The 24,418-nt window shown below is 36.1% G+C and overlaps 1 protein-coding gene across 2 annotated transcripts in view; it reads right to left on the bottom strand.

Moving 5' to 3' along the window:
• Window positions 1-2,390: 2,390 nt before the first annotated feature.
• The window catches only part of EFR3A (EFR3 homolog A), a 43,183-nt gene continuing 21,155 nt past the window's right edge, over window positions 2,391-24,418 (bottom strand). The window contains exons 8-24 of one of the 2 annotated variants that reach the window (XM_054385645.1): window positions 22,213-22,291; window positions 21,286-21,421; window positions 19,544-19,708; window positions 18,975-19,089; window positions 18,436-18,487; window positions 16,308-16,480; window positions 15,793-15,868; window positions 14,433-14,594; window positions 13,120-13,251; window positions 12,551-12,618; window positions 11,320-11,447; window positions 9,301-9,351; window positions 7,134-7,222; window positions 5,346-5,394; window positions 4,029-4,132; window positions 3,392-3,441; window positions 2,391-2,554 (exon numbers count right to left, since the gene is read on the bottom strand). In XM_054385645.1, coding sequence (XP_054241620.1) covers window positions 2,449-2,554; window positions 3,392-3,441; window positions 4,029-4,132; window positions 5,346-5,394; window positions 7,134-7,222; window positions 9,301-9,351; window positions 11,320-11,447; window positions 12,551-12,618; window positions 13,120-13,251; window positions 14,433-14,594; window positions 15,793-15,868; window positions 16,308-16,480; window positions 18,436-18,487; window positions 18,975-19,089; window positions 19,544-19,708; window positions 21,286-21,421; window positions 22,213-22,291 — 1,735 coding nt within the window. In that variant the 3' untranslated portion in view covers window positions 2,391-2,448. The remainder of the gene's footprint in view (window positions 2,555-3,391; window positions 3,442-4,028; window positions 4,133-5,345; window positions 5,395-7,133; window positions 7,223-9,300; window positions 9,352-11,319; window positions 11,448-12,550; window positions 12,619-13,119; window positions 13,252-14,432; window positions 14,595-15,792; window positions 15,869-16,307; window positions 16,481-18,435; window positions 18,488-18,974; window positions 19,090-19,543; window positions 19,709-21,285; window positions 21,422-22,212; window positions 22,292-24,418) is intronic. The other variant, XM_054385646.1, reaches the window with a different exon arrangement.

Below are 24,418 nucleotides of genomic sequence, written 5' to 3'. Positions count from 1 at the left end.
TTAATTTGGTTTGAATCATTAGCTACATATAACTAATAGCTACCAAAACAATACATTTTACAGTCACTCCCATCTTACAGCAGTCCAGAAAGGCCAAAGTGAACCAATTATTGACTTACAGACTCCCTGAATTTCCAGAAAGGAAGAAGTTAAATATCAAGTGAACATACAGAGTGTTACAAGCTCTTAATTCCCTGCACAATACCTGCACAACACCTGCATTTCCCAAACAAAGCTCATATGAATATTGAAAATATGGAAGCCTAGCATTAGCATAACCAAAAAGTACTTCATGAACAGAACAGAAAATGAAATGCTGAAACTAATTATTTTCACATGCAGCATTCATGCAACAGAATTCAATCACAGAAACAATCCTGTATTTACAGCACAGTCTCCATACTGCAAGAGTGCAAACAGAAGTACATTTTTTATTTCTGAGACTCCTTTTTTTTCTTTTGGTACAAAAGTGCACAGTGTTATTCTTATAAAATGACAGTGAATAAGTGTTTCACATTTTATCCCTTGGATCGACTTATTATTAAAAAATTACACTCTTCATATAGGCCAGAAAACTATTATGTCTTACCTTAAAAAAAAAAACAAAAAGAGAAAACTAAAAGCTAGAGTCCTATTTATGTGTAGACTGCGGTCTGATCAGGCTGACACGCTGCAGCAGTAAAAATCACAACGGAATGCTGTAGATAAGGGGCTGTTTCGTCATCCACTAACAGCTGTGATTGCACTGTTAAACTGAAAAGAAGGTCTCAATTACCTTTTGAGTTTTGTGAATGCTTTTTGAAAGTCTCAGCATGTTATCTCATAGGTTTAAGTAGCTGATATTTCTCTGATGTTACATTACATCACGCTTTTAAAGGTAGTCCAGTGGAATACTGCACTACAGTTCAAAAAAATTAAAATCCTTTTCATAGTGGGTTTGCAAATGCTCGAAACAGTCAGCAAATTAGCTGGCCTGATAACCATTCAGATCTTAGAATTAGGCAATCATAGATTAATTTAGCTTGGGACTTCTGAAGGTCACCTAAACTAAGCTCCTGCTCAAAGCAGGGCTAATGCAAGTTAGATCACTTTGTGTTCATGGCCTGATCACTTCATCTAAACTGCTGGCTAACTTAAATATCTTACATTTATTATAGATATTTGAGAAGATTAATTCATGGTTGTGCTGCTTCACTCTGATTCAGATAGATCAAGGGACTTCAAACTTCTAACTTGCTATTCATGACATCAACAAAAGTTATTTTTTCTTTTGCCTGCAGAATTTAGTGAGTCATAAAGACAGCTGACAATAATAATCAAAATGTCAGTGATTTACTGTATCAGTTTTACATTATTTACATTTCGATTGCATACTCAGATACATAAACCTATGAAAGTTATGATTTCTAGAAAGGTTTGAGAAAAGAAACACAAATGAACAGAGATGCATCTCCAAAATGCTTTTGCTTGAAAGCATATGTAATAAACTCTTAGACTTTAAATGGTTTCATCCTCTTTTCTTTCAGTTTCTAAAATACCATTAAAAAGCTGTAATAAACTACAGAGAAATACTTCATAGAATATATCTGTAATTTCTGTATTTATGGTTTTAAATGCTTTCAGTTTTATTTCTGCTATACTAAATATATCTTTCATGTATTTATACTAAAGCAGACAGTAAAATACTACTGCATTTTCAATAGTACAGTCTGTAAACCATACACCTTAAGACATGAAAAGTATTGCACAGTTCAGTGCTTCCAGAGGAAATTTCTCTCCTCTTGCACAAAGCAGTTAATTTTTAACAAGAAACACAGGACATATGCCAGGAATATATCTCTAAAAAGCATGTTATGTGATGCATCCAAAAAATACTTAACAAGTGCCCATTAATTCATTTACTGTACTTGAACACATGTAAGATACTGGGGTCTTTTTTCCCCATATATTCCAAAATAAGGAAGTTGATCAGCTATGACAGCATGAACAAAAGGGAGCTGAAGTAGTGCTCCATTGGTTACATTTAATGAGATGAAGCAAGTCAAAAGCATTCTATTTACACTTGTAATCGAGGTGGAGAGGAAAACAACACAATGAAAAAAAAAGGTTTTAACAGGTTCTTCAGTTACAATGCCTCAAATTAAAAGGAATTTACAGAAATACAAATTCCTAGAGTAATCGAAACATTCAGCAATATGGCAAGACAAGTTTTAAATGTGACTTTTACATGTACTCAAACATGAAAATGAAGAAATATGATATATGAGAAACCTAACTTCAAATATATTACAGGACAACTCAAGACATTGTCATGAGTTTGGCTAGAGTAATCTGTATTTGGCTCATCATTATTAAGTTACTTTAGATGAAATAGTAAAATTGAAAACTCATCTTCTTCTTTCTATTGTACTCTACTCTAAATAGTGTCCATCAGACTTCAGAAGACACTTAATACACACAAAGATCCGGAAACTTCATCTCGTAGACTGGAACGGATTGGTAATGAGCATGTCCAGCAGTAATGGTCATCGTTCCTGAGGGGCTAGGTGGAGGACTGTGAGAAGAACAATCAATACATCAAATTTATTATCACAGGCAGAATCACAGTTGTTATTACAGGGATTGCTTTCGTTTTTATAACTTTATGCACCAATAGCTGAGAAAGAGGACTAAGCTTCTCCACCACCAATCATCAGTATTTTATCCTATTCCTTAAATTCTAAGGCCTTTCTTGGTTTTCCTTTTTGGTTTTTCTTTCGTAGTCTGATCTAAATCTACTTCACTGATGCTACAGAGCTATGAAAATGCCTTTTATTACTAAAAATATTGGGATGTTTTACTTATTGATGAGCACTGCTTATAGTGAGCCAAGGCCTTTTCTGCTTCTCACATCACCCCACCAGTGCTTTGCGTGGGGGCAAGAAGTTGGAAGGGAAGAAAGCTGATTAAATGGATATTCTGTACTGTATGACATCATGCTTAGCAATAACAGCGTTAAGGGAAGTAGGAAAGGGGGGGCAACTGGAGTTATGCCATTTGACTTCCCAAGTAATTGTTATGCATGATGGAGACCTGCTTTCCTGCAGTGGCAAAACACCAGGTCTGCCAATGCCTGACCTGCATTTCTTACTTTGGCTATACCTATTAAACTGTTCCATGTGTTTTCTCACTTTTACCCTTCCAATTCTCTTTCCCATCCCACTCTGTGGAAGTCAGCTGACGTGTAGGGTGGAAATACCTACCAGGACTGAACCACAGTATTTAGTTAAGTCAGTTATTTTCTGCCTATTAAACGTGCTTAAGAACATTATGAAGTGCCCATCTGAAAGTAGTCACAATTGCTTTATAACTCATTTTTCATTCATTATAGTCTTCTTGCATAAAGCCTTACCGAATGGTGAGTTCCAGTATCTGTGCAAGTCTATCATGGAGCAAGTTTGCCTAGGAAAAAGAATGAAAATTGAATTAAGCACTAGGTATTGAACCAGGCTAAAATGAATGTGCCAGGCGATAACACATCACCACATGATAAATCTACACAGCTTTTCCTGTCTCAAACTCTTTTCTCACTGCTGCAATGATTCTGAGCACTGAAGAGGCACATGAGATTGAGTGAGCTTGTCTTGGAGCACAGGGAATTATATAGCAAATTTTGCTGTTGCAGATCAGAGTTTAAAAACCTGAAACAGATTTAGTTATTGAAAATATCTAATGGGGTAAGTACTGTTCCATTTATCCAGGATGAAATACGAATTGACTGTGAATTTAGATTTCAAAGACAGCAAGGAAAACATTAAGATGAAGAGTGTATGAGATCTCCACTCCTTTTCAAACCGTCTAGGAACAGCCAGAAGCACAATTAAGTAACTGGAATCTTACAACACAGATAGTAGTGGAGACAATAGCTGGACTTCTTCAGAAGTAACAGCAGCAGTAACATGGTAACATAAATCCCCTTTAGCCAGCACATCCCCATTTATGTTTATTTTAATATCTTCAATGCTATCTAACGTTTTTCAGAAACTCACTTTGGTTTCACACTGTGCTGCAATTTCTTCAAATGGTGCTTTCTGGAACTTCTCAATCACAAGACGTCTTTTTTCTTTTTCCTGTTCTTCAAGTCCATTGTTATCTTAAAAAATAAATATGAAAAAAAGAAGAAAGTATAGGCAAATGTAATCTTTGTCTATCAAATTTAAGTGACAAACTTGACATGGGCACTGCAGAAGCAAACAAGAACTGTATTTGAAGTGATGGAACCATACTCAAGCAAGCTCTCATCTGTCATTGCTTCTAAAGCAAAATGCAGACGATCTCACTGAGCTCATTTGAAGACCTCAGTTTTGCTCCATTCTTACTACATGCTTTAATTACAACTACATGTTGTAACTTGCTTTGATCTGGACTCAAGACTGCACCTCTCACTCACTGCATAATAGTTCAGCTTCAAGAGAAAAGAAGGGAGTGTTCTCCCTCCCGGTGTCATGCAGATAGGTGAGTAGAAGTGTCTATTAGAATTTGGGAAAAGAGTGTTCCTCCATAGGCTGAGTGACCTGCAACCAGTATCTAATGAATTAAAGTACCTCACTGATGAGGCAGGTTTGGTAAACTCAAACTGAATTATTGTTTACAATATCAGTGTCTACTGTTGAAAACATAAATGTCTAAAGCATTTTCTGGATGGTATTTTGGTGGCACGACAGCATTAATTACCAATTGTGTATAGTGACATAAAACAAAGAAACCTGGTAATTTTGACTTCTGGCAGTTGGATCACTTGCCAGAAAAACACTCTTTTAAAAAATTGAGTGTTTTTGAAGTTCACATTATGTACCTTATAATCTCTTTTTCTGAATGTACTGATGACCTGAAAATTTTTAATATGTAAAAAATATTTAAGGTGCTTTATAAATAATCACTCACATTATCACAAAGGTTGGAAGGGACCTCAAGAGATCATCAGGTCCAACCCCCCTGGCCAGAGCAGGATCACTTAGGGTAGTCCACACAGGAATGAATCCAGGTGGGTTTTGAAAGTCTTCAGAGAAAGAGACTCAACAGAAGTCTCACAATCTCATTATTTATCTCATTATTTATCATTTGGCCAATGAGGGCAAAATTCATAGGTAACAGGCATTTCCAAAGCTTTTCCTTCAGAAAATGAATGCACTGAAATGATCAAGATACCACTTCAGAAATTTAGGAATAAATAATGGAAATGTAAAGTAAGTTTCTACCTGGAGAGAAACAAATATAATGTTAATTATGTTATTCTGGTCACATCTTTAGCAATTCCACTGTAATCTAGAACTATGCTGCATAAAGATGATTGTAATAAATCTTACCAATTGCTTTCTTCAAAGCTTCAAAAGTGATTTCTTCAGTATTATCAACCTAAATACAAAGAAACAAAACCTCTTCAATGTCAGATAAGCTTCTAAAATATAAGGAATGTAGTAATAGTAAGCAGGCCAAAACAATTACAAAGTTTTTCTGACTTACAAGTTTCCAATAGCTTTATCTGGAGTTTTTATGACAGCTGACAGATCACTAATTCATCTTTTTAAGCCACTGTGGTGTTTTTATGCTGTTAAGTCTCAGTATTGTTTCATAGACAGCTACTGTGAACATAGCAGCTGCTTCCACTGTTTGCTTGGTTTTTCAGTCATCAATGATGCAGACATCAAGGTGCAGCCAGCAAAGTAGAAAATAATGGTTTCCCCTTTGCACTGTAAACAAATGCCTTAAAGCAGCTGAAGGAGAAATAATTTGTTTCATGTGCTTCTGATTAATAAAATTCTTTAAGAGAGGCAAACAGTAATTAAACTGAGACACTACCACATTAAACGGGGACTCCACACAAACATTTTGTTTTATCTACAGCTACTATATTCTCTTCAAAAAATATTGGCATAATCATTTGAAATCTGAAATGGAAGCTTTTCTCATTTAATCCGACTTTCAAGAGATGTTTGATCACATATAGCACATGGTTTTAGAAAGCAGTCTAATGACAAACACCTGCTCCTATTATGAGCATTTACTTTCTTCACAAAACTAAAGATTGTGATAATCTGTCTTATATTTCAAAAGCCTTTTTCCTTCTGACTCCTACATTTTATGTAGTTTATCTGTGTCCTTGCTAGAGCACAACAGCAAGAAGGGAATAGAAAATATCACTTGAGGTATCATCAGCACAAAGCAAAAAGGAGTAATATGAATGATGCAAAACATAGCTCCCTTCTTTCAGTAACTTCTAAGATGACTCTTGCTCCTTTGTAGTATGTTTATATTGCATTTTTAGCTAACATTCAAGCTTGACTCTGTCCAGACATTCCGTTTGATGCCCCTAGCTTGTTTTGAGCTTGAAGTTGCTAAAGGCAGGATTGATTAGCAGGTACAAACATCTCATTTTCAATGCTTAATCTCCATTACAGATAGCAGAAATCTGGTTAATAAAAATCAGCAGAGTCTTGAAAAAAATTCAGTAGAAACAGAAATCTATTTTAGGAAATACTTCAAGTCAAGTGTCAAAAGATGTGAAAATTTAATTATAAAGTAGTCTTCCTAAGCGCTAATTAGCATAAGCTTCTGAACCCTACATATGAACTGTTCATTGCTACTTATCCTTCCTGTGACTGTAAAGTGCTTCCTGATAAAACTCTTCTGGAAGGGAAAAGTGACATTGTAACACCACTGTGTATGCTGTCTGCCTAGTCTTTACCTGCCCCTTCCAAAGACATCAAAGTCTCTCACCAGTCTTGTATCTGTCAACCCCGTGTGGATAAACAACATTCAGATACTTCAAATTATGCAGGAATTTATTTGATCCCTCAAAATGCAAAGAAAATATTTTAGAATATTTATTCAAAAAATATTACTTGTTTGGCATATATATGTACTGCTACCCTATATCCTGCAGTACTATCTGTAAAAAAATACGGTGAAAACCTAATTTACATTTTTACACTGCAAGATCAGTACCAGTTTCACATTCCTACAAACCCAAGAGTTAAAAAAAAAGCTATATTGTTTAACTTCTCTATAACAATTAGATTATTAAACTTTCTGAGGAAATTTCATTTGCGTTCTTCCACCCCCAATGCTGCTTTAAAATCCTCTGATTTTCATACCTTATCCTCTGTGCCGTTGCCAGGCAGAATATCCACCTGAAGAGATATTGTGTCCACCATGCTCTTCCTCCTGGAGAGTCTGTCCTCATCTAGAGGGAAAAACAACTTATATTACTTTCTGTATAACACAATCAACCAAATGCCTACATGTTAGATGCAAATTTGTCTCTATATGCCTATTTAACCCAAGATCATTTATCTTATCATTTAGATTGTTGTGGAAAAAAAAGAAAAAAATTAGTTACTGCTCTAAATTATTAAATGTGAAGGGGAAAACCTTTTTATTGCTCCTTTCCCCTCTCATCCCATATCTTGCCAACTTTCCCTTAAAAGTCAAAATTTTAAAAAATTAGGTAAGATCTTATTCAAATGCATAAGAAATAACATAGCACATGATGATAGATACGTTGCTCCAGAGTAATTTGCAAATTTTTTTGTTGTGAAATTGAAGTAGTAAGGTCATAATGTGAAAGCATTCTGAAACAGGAAAGAGCTTCTTGGAAGAAGATTCATTGACAGAAGAAATAGAGATTTCTGACTGGAAGTTAATAACAATTCTTCCCTATTCTTCTGTAGCAAACTATCACATTGAGCTAGTCTGAAAAAATCTACTTGGTGAAAAAAAACATTCTCTGATTTTCTAACTTCCCACAAACATTTTAGCAAGTCCATGTGGCCTAAAAAGTTGTCATAATAAGACCAACTGTGCTGACACTAAAAAAGAGCATTTTATGCTCTTTTATGCTTATTAATGCATAAGTAGATTATAATTGAATGATCCATGAGTTGAAGGGCTTTCCTTCTGTGACTGCATCCTTAACGCACCAATAACTTTTTCTCTCTTTTCACATTTAACGTAAGATTTTAAAAAACAATAAAAATACATTTATAGATATGTCACAAGGATCCTCTGATAAATGGAGAATCCAGTGGCCTGATTTTCATTTATCACATTTCCAAAACTCTGAATTATGATATTACATTTCAGATTTTACCCAAGATCAGGCTTTTATCATTATCAAGTAACAGCCTTGCACTGCAAAAATGTCAGAAGCACCTACAGGCACTTGATACTAAGATAAGGAGAAAAACTGCACAACTACCACAAGGTAATTTATGCTGTTTCTTCCTTTGTTTAAAGTTCTTCTAGCAGAGTGCTTTTGGAGTGCAAATATTGAGCATGAACAAACAGAATTCATTCCTGCAGAGCTGAACAAACTCAGCTTTTTAAAAATCAAGAAACAGCTTTCAGAAGTCATAAAAATGAAATGCCATTTTAAGATCAAGAGGCAGTGAAAGAACACGATTAGTGAAAAACACCTGAATTCTAACTGTCTTTGCCAGATTCTCAGAGACTCAGAGCACCTGAAATGGCATTTTGAAGGATTTACTTAAATTTTAATTCCTGATGGCTGATTGGTACATGAGCCAATACATAGAGTCTGAGGAAAGCATCTCAACCCTTAAAGTAAACACAAGACAAAACCACATCTTTGCTGCCATCTTGCTGCTCTCTCTCTAACTGACACACAGACACTTTGGATAGAATTTATTTTTGTAATGGATGTGTCACTATATATGCCTAATAAAAATGCCCATTTGTCTTTAATTTCAACATATTGTGCGGGTAAAAATTTGTGAAAATTGCAGGTTTTTTTGTTACATGCTATTATAAAGCTCATCTCTGCATCCATGAAGGAGCCCAGAGGCACAAGGGCAATGGTGGACCCCAATACTGGCACCTGCCCGGGCTGTCCTAGGAGCCTTGGCCCCATGGTCAGAGGTTGCATTCATCCCATGGGGCAATGGGAGCAGCAATCAGGGTCACCCCACTGACTGAGGCAGGTCCAGTCAGGTTAACACTATCACAAAACCGATACCGACAGCCCTGCTGTCTGCTCAGGAAAAGAAAAGAGGATGATCGATATTGCAGAGTTCCAAATCAAAAGTAAACACAAAGGCAAATCTTGCAGCAGCTAACATGGCTAAAGGAATATCAAACAGATAAACAACAACAAAAAAAGAAAAGGCAGGAAGAAACACTAAGTACACCACAATTTCTGGCTGTGAAGGTCTTCTAATAGCATGGGGTTTTTAGACTGTGCACATCCTACAAAGACACATCACAGCTAGCAGGAGAGCAGGTTGACCTACAACTCATTGTTACCTTTTGACTTGTGTCTGCATTTGTGAGGTTTTTTGCCTGATGGAAATAGAGCTAAATTTTAAAAAGTTATACATGTATAGACAAAAATGATTAAATGTACATTTAATATCAGCTTCTTCCCCCTGTCCCAAATAAGGAAGACAAAAAGGTACAAGGAGTTGCAAATATGAATGTTTTTCAGACTAATAGGTGGCAAAACCTGAAACAAAACCAAGATGATGATTTCATATCTACAAATTGTCAAGAATGATATAAATGATATTTGGAAATACTACAAATAATTAGGGTAAAATCTTTACTGGCCTTTTGGATTCAACCACAACTTTCACAGGTATATACAAAAAAATGAATCCATCTTTTAGTAAAAGTAATGTTATGTTTTGAAACACTCTGGTGAAAACGAAATATTTCAGTGAGGTGAAAAAGGAAAAGTTTCATAATTCCAGAATACTCATCTTGGGTCCAGTTTAGTTAAATGAAAGCCTTGGAAGCTCAATATCCCACATGACAACAAACATGGAATCAATTTTGGCTACTGCTCGTTACAAAAAGACTACAGAAAAAAAATAAAAGCCATCTGATTAACTAGATTTAGCATTAAACATGTTTATTTCCCAGCACACAGAGAGGCAGCTATCTAATACTTGAAGCCAAAGTCTCTTAACCTTCATGCGTCTTCCTGTGTAGGAATGCACTTTTATCAAAGTATCCAGGAAAGCTCTAGCAAGGTCACTTGAGTGTGAATACTTCTCAGTTTTCAGAAGAGGCTTAACACAAATTTCAAATCACACTTTCTCACTCCATTCTCATTCACTCCAAGACAGCAAAAAATTTGAGAACATAACATTTCCCTTACTTGCTACCTACTTCTTCCACCAATACTAAAATATAACATTAACTGTTTTTTGGATGCTAGAAAAAGTGATCTGCCAACTACTGCAACATTTTCCTGTTTAGAAGAAGACAGCTAATAACAGAAAATGAAAATTGTAGCTATGTCAGAAGCATCACTAGTTTTCCTGCTAGCAGACAAAACCACACCTGCTGGAAACTCATTCCTTCCTATACCAGCTTATTCAAGAGCAGGAAGCAATGTCTCTGAACCACACTGCAAGCGACAGACCTGCCCATATGCACAATGTTTCTCTGTACAAGCTACAAACAGAAATCATGTTTTCTTTCTAGGTACTTTGAATTCACAAAAAAGGTCATGCTTCACACTGACACATGCCATTAGTCTTTTACAATAGCAACCAGTTATGGACAGCCACAAAACACATAAGGTTAATAAATAAATTCTTCAATTTTTTTTTTCCATTAAGTTGCTCATTTAAGTTCCATTAAACTGGCTGTTGAAAGTATGTTAAAAGTTGAAAACATACAATGTCATGTACTAGCTACTTATTCATGCATTATTCATGTATGCTGGATAGCATGAACTCTCACAAATCTTTTTCAGGCATACTTTTATTTTCACTGTGTTACCTGATACCAAGCTAGCGTAGACAACTATTGAAAAAAAATGTAACATTCTTGAATAAATTAACATCTGCATATTGAGAATTTTACTAAGACCAGTTACAAGGCCATACTGCAAAAGGATGGAATATGCTCCACACAGTGTTTACACAAAAAGGATAAAGTATGCTGACCTGCACAATCCCTCCTCACCTGCTCACTCAAGTTAATAGAGAAAACCAGTAATAATCACTGCAATCTTCCCAGGTATTCTTTCTAAAATAAACATTCAATTAAAAAGAGTCAAAGTGGGTTCAAGAACTTTCTGCCCCACATTGTAAATCTAAGAAAGGAAAATAAATCTCTGAAGGACACAAATGTTAAACTTCTTAGTGATAATACAGCAGCTCAGGAACAAAAAAAATGGAGAAAATGAAATTATACTATGATGCAGTTTTGTTGCCAGTAAGTAGTCACATTGCATTTCACTGCCACACAACGCATTAAGAAAGCATTCTTAATAAGCGGTACTGATTAGCTTTGCCACTACTCACCACTTACCTGTTACCTGGGGTACATATGGAACTGACAATCTTTCCACACTGTATCCACTGCCTCCTAATGATTCTGCAATCTTGTTCGTCAGAAAAAATAAATCTTTTTCATGCTTCTCTAGGGATTTTGGAAGACTGTTAAAACATATATTTGAAGTCATTATCTATCACTAGAGATTTGCTCATTAACTAAAATATTTTTTCAGTGTCTGCAAAGAACCAGAAAGGGTCAGTGGCAATGATTTGATGGAAATAAAATTTGCTTGGTTTTTTGTTTAGGAATGAATATACTCCCCCAAATTAGTCCACTGAATACCTCTGCCATGTTTTAAACTACTTTAATACTTCTTGATTATCTGAAATATATTCCTCACCTGTTCTGCTAAAACCTTGAGAGAATACAGTCTCTGTTAAATAGAAAAAACTACAGAGTAATATTTGCCACCTGCCAGCAATGTGCCCTTGCAGCAAAAAGGACCCAGGGGATCCTCAGCTGCATTAGGAGTGCTGCCACCAGGTCAAGGGAGGAGATCCTTCCCCTCTACTCAGCACTAGTAAGGCCCTACCTTGAGTAACGCATAAAGGGTTAGGCTCCCCAGGACAGGAGAGACATGGATTTAGGGAGTCCAACAAAGGGCCACTAAGGCAAATTATGAGACTGAAGCATCTCTCTAAAGAAGAAAGACAGACCTAGGATAGTTCAGCACGAAGAAAAGAAAGTGATTCTTAGCAGTGTGTACAACTACCTTAAAGAAGGGTGTGAAAAGACAATAGAGCCAGATTATTTTCAGAGTGACAGGACCAGATGCAATGGGCACAAACTGAAATATTAAAGTTTGTTTGAACCTCATTTTTTTCCACTTTTGGGGTCACTAAGTCCTGGCACAGATTGCCCAGAGTGGTTGTGGAGATAATCCAAAGACATCTGCTTGAACAGAGGGGCTGGACCAATGATGTCCAGAGGTCCCTCCCAACCTCACTCACTCTGATTCAGTGGCAATGCATTTTGCTGTGTTAGCACTTACACCAAGCACCATATCGTGCAGATAGAAGTGGCTCTGACTACAACTAAAAAAAGTCAGAATATCATGTTTTTTCATATAAGCTTTTAATGTTTGGTATTCTTCTGCTTATTCTGTGCACTATTAAAGCTCTAAATTATTTTTCACATATGAAACTACCTTAATGATCTGCAATTTTTGATACTAAAATAGGTACTTTACTGTTCATCTACTTACTTGCATTTGTCTTTAAAAATTGTTTCTGGCAAAAAATAAGATGCTTCCAGACTTCTAGTTTCAATCACCTGAAAAGAAACCAAGACAAATTGATTAGTTTCACAGCTATTTTCTCCAATGACTAAGTTGTTTAAAGAGGTTCTACTGTAGCAGATTAACAATCCTTCATTAACATCTACCTCATTGAAAATAAGGCCTTTAGAATTTTTTGACCAGATAAAGAGACTGTAGCAATCACCTTTTAGACTAAAAATCTGTTTCTCAAGGTCTTGTGCATGTCAGCACTGTTTTACTGAAATCAGTGAGGTTGTAAAGTCTTACACCAGATGGAGATTGACTCCATTGTATACGACACCATAAACAAAATAAAAACGCTATTCCTTGAGAGAAGAATGTTCTGTGCATAATTTTAAGTCACTGAGTAATGCCATCAGTGAATGAAGACCGAGAGCAACGTTAGCGGACATAAAGACAGGAGACTAACATCAAACAATCACTTGACAGAAGTTATACATTTTACAACAGAGTGTGTACTATTCTAAATTACTTGAATTACATAACTGTGATACCTTGCTGACATGCTGACAAAAGGCAGGAACTGCAATCATCTGACTCAAAAAGTTTAGATATGCTGCTACCAATGCCATGACACCACAACGATTAAACATTGGCAGATTATCCTCATTGATGATGGCAATGTCCTGAAATATGAAGGATAGCATTACACTTCCCAAAGTTAACAGGCTGTCCCAGATACATGGAAGTCAACATTATTAGTTGACATACAAGCTGACAGATAATGACTATCTGTTATTAATATTTAATAACTCATTATTGTCAAATTCTAGTCTTTTAGCTCACTTCTGAATTAAGTATGCATTGATCTGAAGTTAGAGAGCTTGAGGGATTCAACCTCTATGAAGAGAAATAAATCTACTCAACTCAAACTTCTGCTTCTCAGGTACAAGTCAATGACTGGTAGTCTTTTGTCCTTACTGCCTGAAGATCATAACATTTTTTTCAGGAAAAATATAAATAGTAGTTGAATAATAAAAATCACTTCAGAGTCACAGATACTGTACCATATAAAGAATTACTTAATGCTTAACAGCACCTTCTGTGTTGATTCAGAATGTATTATTTTTGCTTTATTAAAGCTTCTTTTCATCGAGTAAGAACTTGGTTCAGTAACATATTTTAAAATAATGCAGGTGCACACTAAAGAATGAGGTTAGTGGCAGAGTGAACTGGGAACAGAGGACACAACTCCCTCAAATTTCCACAGCACATGCTAGCACTGTATTTTTTGAATGCTTTAACTTCAACACAGATACTCCCACCAAGTTACACAGTTTCACTGAGGAATGCAAGCAAGCATGAAATAATGTTTGATCCTGTAAATGAAATGTTAAGGAATAAAGCCTGTCAACACACTGATAGAATTTTACTCCAGTAAATGGAGTAAATGGCCTGCTTTGACTAGTATTTCCAACATCAGTTAACCAAAAGCTTGCTTCCAAGGTAAGGACAGTCCATATATTTTATATGGAACATTGCTGTAAGATTGCAGGTTGTAAGGATGCCTTGGTAATCCGCTAATGAATGTCTCAGTTATTCTAGGGAATGACTCAAAAATTTTCTCTGTCTGCTCTTTCCTGAAGAGAGCACACTGTAGAAGTTTTTAACAAATCTGTTTAGTTGAAGCTTCCCTATTAATAAGTACATAAAAAGTGCACTTCCTTCATAGATTGATGAAATTCAGGCTGAATACTGCCATTTCTGGTTTGAAAAATCAATATGCGAACAAAAAGTAGGTATCCCTATTTCCAACTAAAAATATAAACTGCCAAGCAATGAATCCAACAGTGATTTAGACTCATACCTGCAAAGCAATAGCTAATCGAATGAGGTCAATAACCACTTCTTCATTGGCTAGTTCAATTGTGGTAAGAGCTAGAGACGTGAACAGTAGTTCAAAGTTTTTTTGAACATTGTCTTCTTCTTTACAGCCTAAGTAGATGTGCCTGTACAACTGCTGACCATGCTATAAAAATCAAAAAAGAGAAAATTAGTATTAAAATCACAGAACAATATAGGTTAGAAAAGAAATTTAATAGGTTAGAAAAGACATTTAAACGTCCTATATTTGGACTCCCTACTCCAAGTAGGGCCAGCTTTGATAATAAACCACTTTGGATAAAGGAAACCCAGTATATGTATACACATGTATATGCAGACAAGTACATGATTAATCAAGAAGAACACTAGTTTTTAACAAGTTTCTTTATAAATACAGTACAGTTCTATTTCATGTTGAGGTGTAGAGACATGGAAGATGATACATAAAATTACACATGGATACTGCACTGTGTGTCAGACACTGGCACTCATTCCTACTGAAGTATTCAGAAAAAATGTGTCCTTTTATGAAAAGGAGGATAAAAAAAAGTGTATCTTGAAGCATTATCAAGAATGTTCAAGTAATGGAGAAACTTCAAGGGTTATCCTTCTGAAGACATCAAATTTGTTCATTAAGCACGTCTTGAACAGCAAAATAACAAAAAATTCTAGGGGGTGTTTCAGATGAGTAGGGCCCATGTGCAGAGAGAGGCTCCAGCTCTAGTGAAGAGCATAAGTTATCTAATGAAAGAACTTCCAGAGTGACTTTCCTTTTCTTGTAACACCATGTTTAACCAATCTTTTGTAAAGAAACTATTATCTCTACACCGAAAAACACCCAGCCAAATAAACAAACAAAAAAGCCCAAAACAAACAAACAAACAAAACCCACACACACAGAAAGACAGGACCAGAAGCATACAACACACAACTCAGTACCACCCCAGCATTCTTGATCTGTAGAGGATACAGGTCTGTATCAAATGACAGTTAATTTTCAAGATAAGGACTGATGCTTTACCTCTGGAAGTATTAGGTCAGCTTTATAAGGAGAAAATACCCCCCGTTTTTAACATCTATTTTTGAAGCAAGACATAAATATTGGCCTTTATATTACATCTGAAATCAAATATATGTTCAAATATATGTTTTATTTAGAAAAGAGGGAAGCAGCTTAAAGACAGTATATTTGGAAGTAATGAACTGATCCATGTCACTAATAAAGGACTGCACTTAGATAAGAAAACTTGTTGCAAAAACAGTTGTAGAACAAAAGCAATGCTTCTGATTCAGTTACTTTATCTTCTCTCTAGAGAGAGAAGTTAACTTTTCAAAGATAGTACCTTTTTCATGAAGCTCACATCTTGCCTTGAAATCTTGTCTCGTTTTATCTTTAGATCAGAAACATCTGGTATTATTCTACAAAGGAAACAAAAATGTCCTTTTAGCAAAAAGAACTTGAAAGAGAAGATGATGTAAAATATATGAACTACTCAAACCTTAGAAGTAATTTCCACTTTAATTACATTCATGTTTAACAGTAACATTCAAATTTCAGCTGAAGAGGAAGAATCATAAACGGAACTATGACAACCACTTTTTTTTTTAATCTACATGAAATACCATCTTCTATCTTCTACAGTTAAAACTATCAGGTATTTGGAACAATCATTTAAGGCACCATGAACTGAGGCTTATCTGTAAAACTCTTGGCATCAATAAATGACAGTGAGAACTGTGCATTTATCTAAACAGTACATTAACATTTCACGTTTGGAAAAATATTTGAAGACCAACAGTACTTATTCAGATATTAAACTAAAATTTCAAGCAGACCAAAGTCAACAAAAAGAACTACCGTATCCCTCGGAGCTTGGCTCTGTTGTCATGCCGGTCAATGAGATTATGGAGTATTTCTAAGACCAGCTGCCTTAGCTCAGAGTCTTCCATGAGTGAAGGAGACAATAATGGGTCCAGAAATGGTGGAGGAAGTGCATTAGATATTGTCGTTGCTTTGTATCCTGAAGTCACCTGTAAATTGTTGGAAGCAAAATTAATGTATCATTATTGCATTGTAAGAATTACTTGCAGTTGTCATTCACCTTTTAGTGGGCTTGCTTTGGCATCTGAAAGGTGGATTCAATATGAAGTCTTGAAGATTCATAATCTCATTATGAATTTCGAAAGACTTTAAAACTCACATTCAAATGACCTCTCTCATCTGTTTTGAAGTGGTATTTTTCAGGATGGTTCCTCTACCCACTCACCCCCCAAAAGAGGTATTATTTATGATTTTTTTTTTTAATGAGGTGTGAAAAGTTGCAGGGTATAAAATGAAGATAGTTTTTGAGCGGTGTTTTTTGTGGTTTGTTTGGGTTTGGGGTTTTTTCTGGTTTTGGTTTAATTTTTTAATCACTGCTTTTTCTTTTTTCTCGGTTTTATAAGGTTACATGAAGGTCTCTAATCAATCACTTTGAAAGTGGAAAATTACTAATATTACAAGCGGTAAGGTTGCAAATAAAAGTGCATACTTTTAATGAAGTGCCAAATTTTAATTGTCTATATAACAATAAGTAGTCTGCCTGTCTGTATGCATGACAACAGACTAATTATGGTATGAAGTATTGTTTTGTAGAGAATACATGATGCACAATGCTTAGCTCAGTACATAGAACAGGCAGGGTTCAGTAGTTTGTAGCTCTTCACTGTGTATGCAGACTAAACCTGATATGCCACAACAAAAGTCTTGCTCTGAACACAAATTCCTCCTGCATTTTTTCGCCAATATCTATCCATGTCTGAGCAACTGATTAAACATCAAAACATTCCCTTCCACCTCTTTGTGCCATGATGGGATTTTACTTCCATATTCTAAAAGTGGATCTGAAAAACAAAAGTCAGTGTCTAAAATGTCGAATTGCTTCCACACGCACAATTTGAACCTTTTAAAGCTATGCAGCTTTAACAGCTTTTAAAACAGGCTACGCAGCACTCCCCCAAAAAATAGATAAATTCTTCCTGACTTCAATGGAAACTCTTAAGATTGGTGAAACGAATGTTGTCAGGAACATTTAGGCATAATTGAGTCTATCTTTAATGATGGCAACATTGAAAATGACCACCTGCAGTTCTTTCTAACATGTTTTCTCTCCTTCAGCTGTAACTGTGAACACTCAGCTCTTCTGCAAGACAGAGTATAAGATTTCATATTCTGACAAATGAATAACAGTTTAACTGATTTGCCTAAAACCACCCTGACATTTCATGTCAAAGCTGGGAAAGAAACTAATTTTGCCGGAATGCATTCCTCTGCTTTAGTCATCATATCATTCTTTATGGTATTTTCCCTACTTCAGTCACTATCTATTTTTTGGCTTCTGCAACAAAATAGGCCAGGATTCTACAGGCGAGAGCCTCTTTTCGTACCAAATCCTGATCCTTATCATGATGTATTTCCAGAAATACTTTTTGAAATTTTCCAGTTGAAAAATGTATTTCTGACAAAACATTTAATCATACCTTAGAAGAAAATTGGGAAATACCAGGAAGGTAAGAACAAAGCTGCCTAAGGCTCCAAGGGCTTGGAGATGTGCATGAATTCCTTGAGTTTTAAAATTACCCACTCTACTAATTATGGTTTCTGTGGTGTCACAGACAAAAGTGATTTCACTTTGATGTTGCCAGCATTGCTGGCAGATCTAGTCAACTCAGCCTACTCTATGATGTTCTTTCGGATCTGCAGTTCCAATTAATATTGATATTCACTGAAGTGCTCTAAGAGATGGTGGAATATTTCTTGAGCTGCTTGTATTCTAAGTTGGGAAAACACTGCCATAATTTTACCCAGCAGAACTTCAGATTTACATAATATGCAGTTATGCTTAATTCCATAAACCAGACTTATAATACTATACTTAAATCTATGTATGTAAACATGAAAGGGAAACATTGTGTGTTTGTAACATACTGAACTTCAGAAGGCTTACCATAAGCAAAGATCTCAATAACATGATTTGAATCCTCCTAGTTCCCATATCACTACAATCGGAAAAAAAAGATGAAAATTAGTTTATTGCACAAGTTTACTTAATAAATAGGGAAAATCTAAACCCAAAATATTCACTGGAATTTCCACAGTTTGTTTCTTCATTTGAAATCAGCTTGTACAGTACAAATCTAACCCAAAAAACATTTGTAAATCCTGCAGATATTTAAAATGTAGCCCTAGTTGAATTTCCCTCATTCACAAAGCACATAAAAGAAGTTACAGAATTAGCCACCATTATGCAGATAATTTCAGATGTGGGGAGATGAAATGTTTTAGTGAGGAATAAGTTGTGTTCCCATCAGTTATCATCAACAAATCTGCATACTGCTGACACTGTCTTAAACTTGCACAGTATGTAATACAGCCCCCAATGAGTTAGAATTTGAATTTCACTTTTCTTAATGTTTTTCATTTCTTATCAGGATTATAAAATCTAATTTTTTTAATTAGAAATTAAAAAATACAGGATATACAAACCCAAGGTGACTAGTATCCAGTGATTGTGAACTTGTCCCAAAAACAGGCACTTTTCCCATAATGAACATCATAATCTCTGATCTCTGGTAATCTGGAAGATTGCTTCCAAAAAATCCTAAATAAAAAAATGAAATCACTGACAAAAATAGAGATAGGGATTTCCTGAACTGGGGGAACCATAGAGGATTAGAGAGACTATGGATCTGGACAGGGCCAGGAGTGAGGACAGCTGGCCCTCCTCACACCCGTAAAAGAAGCACCTGGGGAGCACCAGAGGCCAGTTTGTGAACAGGAAGGAAGTGTAGCTCTGCCAAATCTGACCAGGGAGCAATGGTAACCACCCAGCAGAAGGTCATGTCCTCTCTGAGATCTGCACCCACCGTGACTAACGCAGCTGCCCAGGTAGAGCTCTGGTGGGAACATGAAGCCACCCAGGTGTCAAGCTGCATGGTGTGCCCTGTTCTTACATTAGTACAAGTAAGCAACAGTAAGCACACCCATGGTAGCTGTGCCAGGTAAAGGGAGTAGGGGGGAACTGTAAGTGAGGCTGTGTCACTGTCATTACTCACCAATTGTTTGAATAATAGCATTCTGGACAATCCTCTCATCACTCTCCTTGGAGCTTGTGCTGAAAGTGGCACTTCCTGCCGAGCTGCGCCTATCACTCAGCTCAAAGTCAACACTGATGCGCAAGTGCTTCAACAAGGTATTAAAAACCTCTAGAACTGTTGGGCCTGGAACCAACATGTACAAATGAATGCACCAGGGAAAGATCTCAAGAAAATAAAAAATGACCTTCCAACCCCTTTTCGGCATAAATCAGATTCAGCTTCAAATGACAGGTGAAATTCACTGTTTAAAGGGATATGGCCTAGGGATAACCTTTTGAAGTGTGCCTACACCTTGGTATTTTAGAAATTATTTTGGACTCAGGAAATGCAATCAGACATGCATATGCATACAAGTTGTACAGGGTTTGGCACAGATGGAGTTAACTCTCTCCCTAGCAGCCTGGGTGGTGCTGTCTTCCGGATTTGTGACTAGAATATTGCTCATAACACACCAGTGTTTTTGTCTGTTGCTGAACAATGCTAGCAAGCGTTAAGGTTTTTCTTTCTCCTACTCTGTCCCTATAGAAAGTAGGTGGGAGTGTGCAAGGTACTGGAAGGAGACACAGGCTGGACCAGCTGCCCCAAATTGACCAAAGGGCTATTCCACACTATACAATGTCATGATCAGCAATAAAAGGTCAAGGAAAGGAGGAAGAAGTGGGGGGGCTTTGTTTATATGGCATTTGTCTTCCCAAGTAATCATGGCATGTTGAAGCTCTGCTTTCCAGGAAGGAGCTGAACATCTGCCTGTCAGTGTAAAGTACTGAATAAATTCCTTTGCTTTCCTTGTGCAATCAGCTTCTGCTTCACCTATTAAATTGTCATTATCTTGATGCCTGAGACTTCTCATTCTCCTACCTTCTCCCTGCCTGTGGGAGAGTGAACAAACAGCTGTTGGCTGCAGTCAATCCTCCATGCAAGTTTTACAAAGAAAACATGAGCGGTTGCTGAAATTCAGTACCAAGAGTGGGTTAAAATGCAGGTACTCACACCTGAATTTCAGTTATTTCAGAATCTGCTACTGAAAACCAGTTCAATATATTGGACCAAATAATGAGCTCTTTCTGTAACATGACAAAAGACTTCACAAGTTAGTGCATGGACATGGGTCTCGTATAAAGAGAAGGGACAGGCTCAGACTCAAGCTAATGAAGCAAAGCAATAACATTTCAATAGGGGACCAAAGAAACACACACATGATAGCACATGTGTGTACATATCTTCATAACTACTCCTATGTCAAAGAACAACGCTACCTTAAATGACATGGACCTTATTGTAGCTTCTTCTGTTTCTACGGTGAAACTCCTCAAAGATCATTCTACTTGACTACCGTATTACCTACAATTCCTCTCACAGCAGCTGTATCACAGAGTGAGAGTGCTCTTGACCTTTTGTAGAGTCACACACAGTTCTCTCAGACTTGTGACTTCTTACCAAACAGGAAGTCCTGCCTTTCACAAAGTTGAAAAAATGAACATTTTTACAATATGCAGGAAAACAGTCAAAAGACCAAGTAGGTATGTATCTGCAAACCAAGTAAGATTTCGTGCATTTTATCAGCACAAAGGAGAAAAAAGTAATCATTACAAAACTTTCTCAAAATATATGCTTTAGTTCAGTCTGAAAATAAAGCAAAAATGAGCACTGTCCTTTGAACCTATCCTTTGACCTGATGCCTATAATTTAAAACAACTTACCTATTGATCCTTTAGCTGCTATTGCAACTGCTTCCAAAAGAACCTGAATAATGCCAGCACGAACGCGTGGTGAGTCCCTTTTGCGAACATCAAGGTGTCCAAGAATTTCTTGTATTACATGATGGGAATATTGTGCCTATTAAAAAAACACAAAGAAAGAGAAAGAAAAGTTTCATCTGAGAGTTCAATAAGAATAAACTCATACATCATTCAGTTATAGTCATGACCATGTTCCTATTCTGCAACTTTCTTACTCACAAATCTATCTAAATTTCAATCGATTCATAATTAAATATGGATTAAAATAGCTAACTATCATGACAGATGAAGCCACAGAGGTCAATCCATCCCAGCATACAAAAGCTCAGTATTAAAACATCCAGGAACACCTTTCAGGTGCCTGTGCTAGATACAAACCAAGAATCAAATTTTGATCACGTTTTTCAACAGACAATAAAGCTTGTAACTGATTAGTTAAAAAAAAAAAAAAAAAATCAATCAGCACAACAAGCTTGCATGTGAAGTTGGTTCCTTAGGTTGTAAAAGCAGTACAGCTGTACTGGCATGAAGAAACAACCAATTCAAAGGAGATTTACAGATCGAGCACAATGTCAGATCAGCATGCCTACCCTTCTTCTTCTGGAGCTTGCTGAAGGACTTCCACACTACTTGCCATTGAGAATTCTTTAGTATCTTTTTTTTTTTCTTCTACAAGTGTGTATTAATTGAATGTAAATCAGAAAACTTCAAAAACCATGATTAAGTGAAAGGTTTGAAGACTAAGACAAAGTAGTTAGAGAAAGGGATCTTCTGGATCCTGTGATTGCATCTACCATCTATAATTATCATGGTGAGGTGAGCATTTAACCCCATCTCATGTGCTTGAAACATGTACACAAGGAAAACTAACCCTGGAGAAAATCTTACCTGTATAGAATACATGATGATTTTGAAGCAGGAAACAGCAAATTCATTGGGATCCCAAAGTCTATGATGGTCTAAATGCCTGTAACAAAAAAAGAAGAGATACCGAATGGCACCTTAGAGTTTTCTCAAAATTCACCTCAAAGGGATTTTCTCCCTACATAAGCTTCTAAACAATGACTTATTACCTAGAGAAGAAAATTACAACTTTTGAAAAAGCATTTGTTTTCAGGGTTTAGGAAGTGATCACAAGGCATGTAATATTTTGATAGATTTTTACTCTAAATAAGATGCAGAATTCATTTTGAATCAAGAGCTATAAAGCAATTAAGGTTGAATGTTACATCCAGAACAGAAATTTTAAGATCTTCTTTTTCACAGGAGTTCCATGAATAATATTTACAGAAAACAAACAAACAAAACTTTTTGTGCATATGCTCCTTTATCACTCTGAAGCATTTTAACACTTTCTGCAAGAAATATCAAAACAGACTCAAAATGATAAACGGATCAATTTGTCTTTCAATAGGATAGGAATCACCTCCAAAAAACCTCAGTTTAAAGCAAAGACAAGAAATTCTGCTTAAGTACTATGCTGAAATCTATCAAAATGGCACACATCAAGCTTTCCAGAAAGAATGTCTGAGTACTTGAAAAAACATGACAAAAATAAATGCATTTTTAATTCTAGAAGATGGAAAAAAATTACTTGGGATGCCTTTTAATTTGAATGATTTAAGTTAAAAAAAAACAAACAAAACAAAACAAAAGAAAACATAGCCACAAACAAAAAAATCCAAACAAAACCTCAAAAATTCTGCCCTTTCCTAAAGAATCTAAAGATGCGTCAAATAACAAACTTGAAACCATAGAGGTAAAAAGCAAGCAGTACTCTGCAAAGGAGAAAAAAAGAAAAAGACGTAAAAAAAAAAAAAAGAAGTGACTGACTGGATTATTTAACTAACTTTGCCTAGAATCTGGAGGTCTCAATTAACTCACTGGCCAGCTGCTATCAGTCTAGTGACCCAGCTGAGTACACAGTGCTCCTTCAAGGTTGATTAAACCAGCTGGCATAAAACTACCCTCTCCTGTGCCCTAAATTATTTTGCAGTCCATTGCAGAGCTAAGAAAACACACTGCCATTTTGACACATTACATATCTTTATCAGAAACTACTACAGGAAAGACTTACAGGAATTTTAAAGTGTCATTTAAAGTGCCAAGAGTATAGCACATTTGCACTACCAAATATTAAGATGGACTACCTGTTAGGGATAGCTGCCTATCTTGTGCACATTCCAAACACAAACAAATTTAAATCCTTCAAGGCTTAGTGGCTCATACCGTATTTATTGATGTCTTCTTTCTTCCAAACATCATTCTAGTATAGTCCATTATTTTTTGTACTATTTTTTGTAGCTTGTTGTAGTTTTTGTCTTATCAAATAAAAAAGCTCACTCCCCAGTATCTTCTCCTGGTTGGAACTGATCCTTTAATATTTCAGGGAAGCACATGTGCTTTGTTACTCTTGGTGGTTCTCTTTACGTGCCCAAAAGATCCATTCAGCCTGATTATGGTTAACTACATCTATCAAGTTTTTTTTAAAGACCTTTCCTCTCCAAGTAAGACATTCAGTTTTCCTTTTCCAAAAAGGCAAGATATTAGCTGCTTCAGGCAGTTGAACCAATGGCAAGAACCCATTCGTGTTGTTTAGTACCTCAGCATACACTCTAGCCCCAGGTATTTTGGAGGACTGAAAACTTTGCATGCAGAAAAGGATGAACGTTTTTTTAATGAAACACTCAAATTTGCAACAGTTGGACTCCTACCAGACTGGTACAATAGCTATACAGGGTAAGATAATAACACAGTTCCTTGCATTTAATGCTTCTGGGTATAAAACAAGGTGCTACTGAAGGTTTTCTGTCTTCAATATCTACCCTAATTTCCTTTTGCATGTCTTATACTTAGCAGTTTGAAAATGGCTTTGGCAGCTTGAAAGCCTTTCAATCTATGAATGGAATATTTGAGATTTTGTGGAAAGAACTAAGCCATTTAAGAGATAGTATTCACAGAACAGCTTGGTATCTTGAAAATCTGCAACAGGAAAAGCCAGGGTTTGAAAGTAGTATCACTGAGTCTAGAGCTTCCTGCAAAGATTTGTCCTGAGAACATGGCTACTTTGTAGACACTAGCAGGGGTGAGAAAA

The sequence above is a fragment of the Indicator indicator genome, chromosome 12 (assembly GCF_027791375.1).
Source record: "Indicator indicator isolate 239-I01 chromosome 12, UM_Iind_1.1, whole genome shotgun sequence".
In the NCBI taxonomy this organism is placed as follows: domain Eukaryota; kingdom Metazoa; phylum Chordata; class Aves; order Piciformes; family Indicatoridae; genus Indicator; species Indicator indicator.
This window is presented reverse-complemented; position numbering and strand designations above follow the sequence as displayed.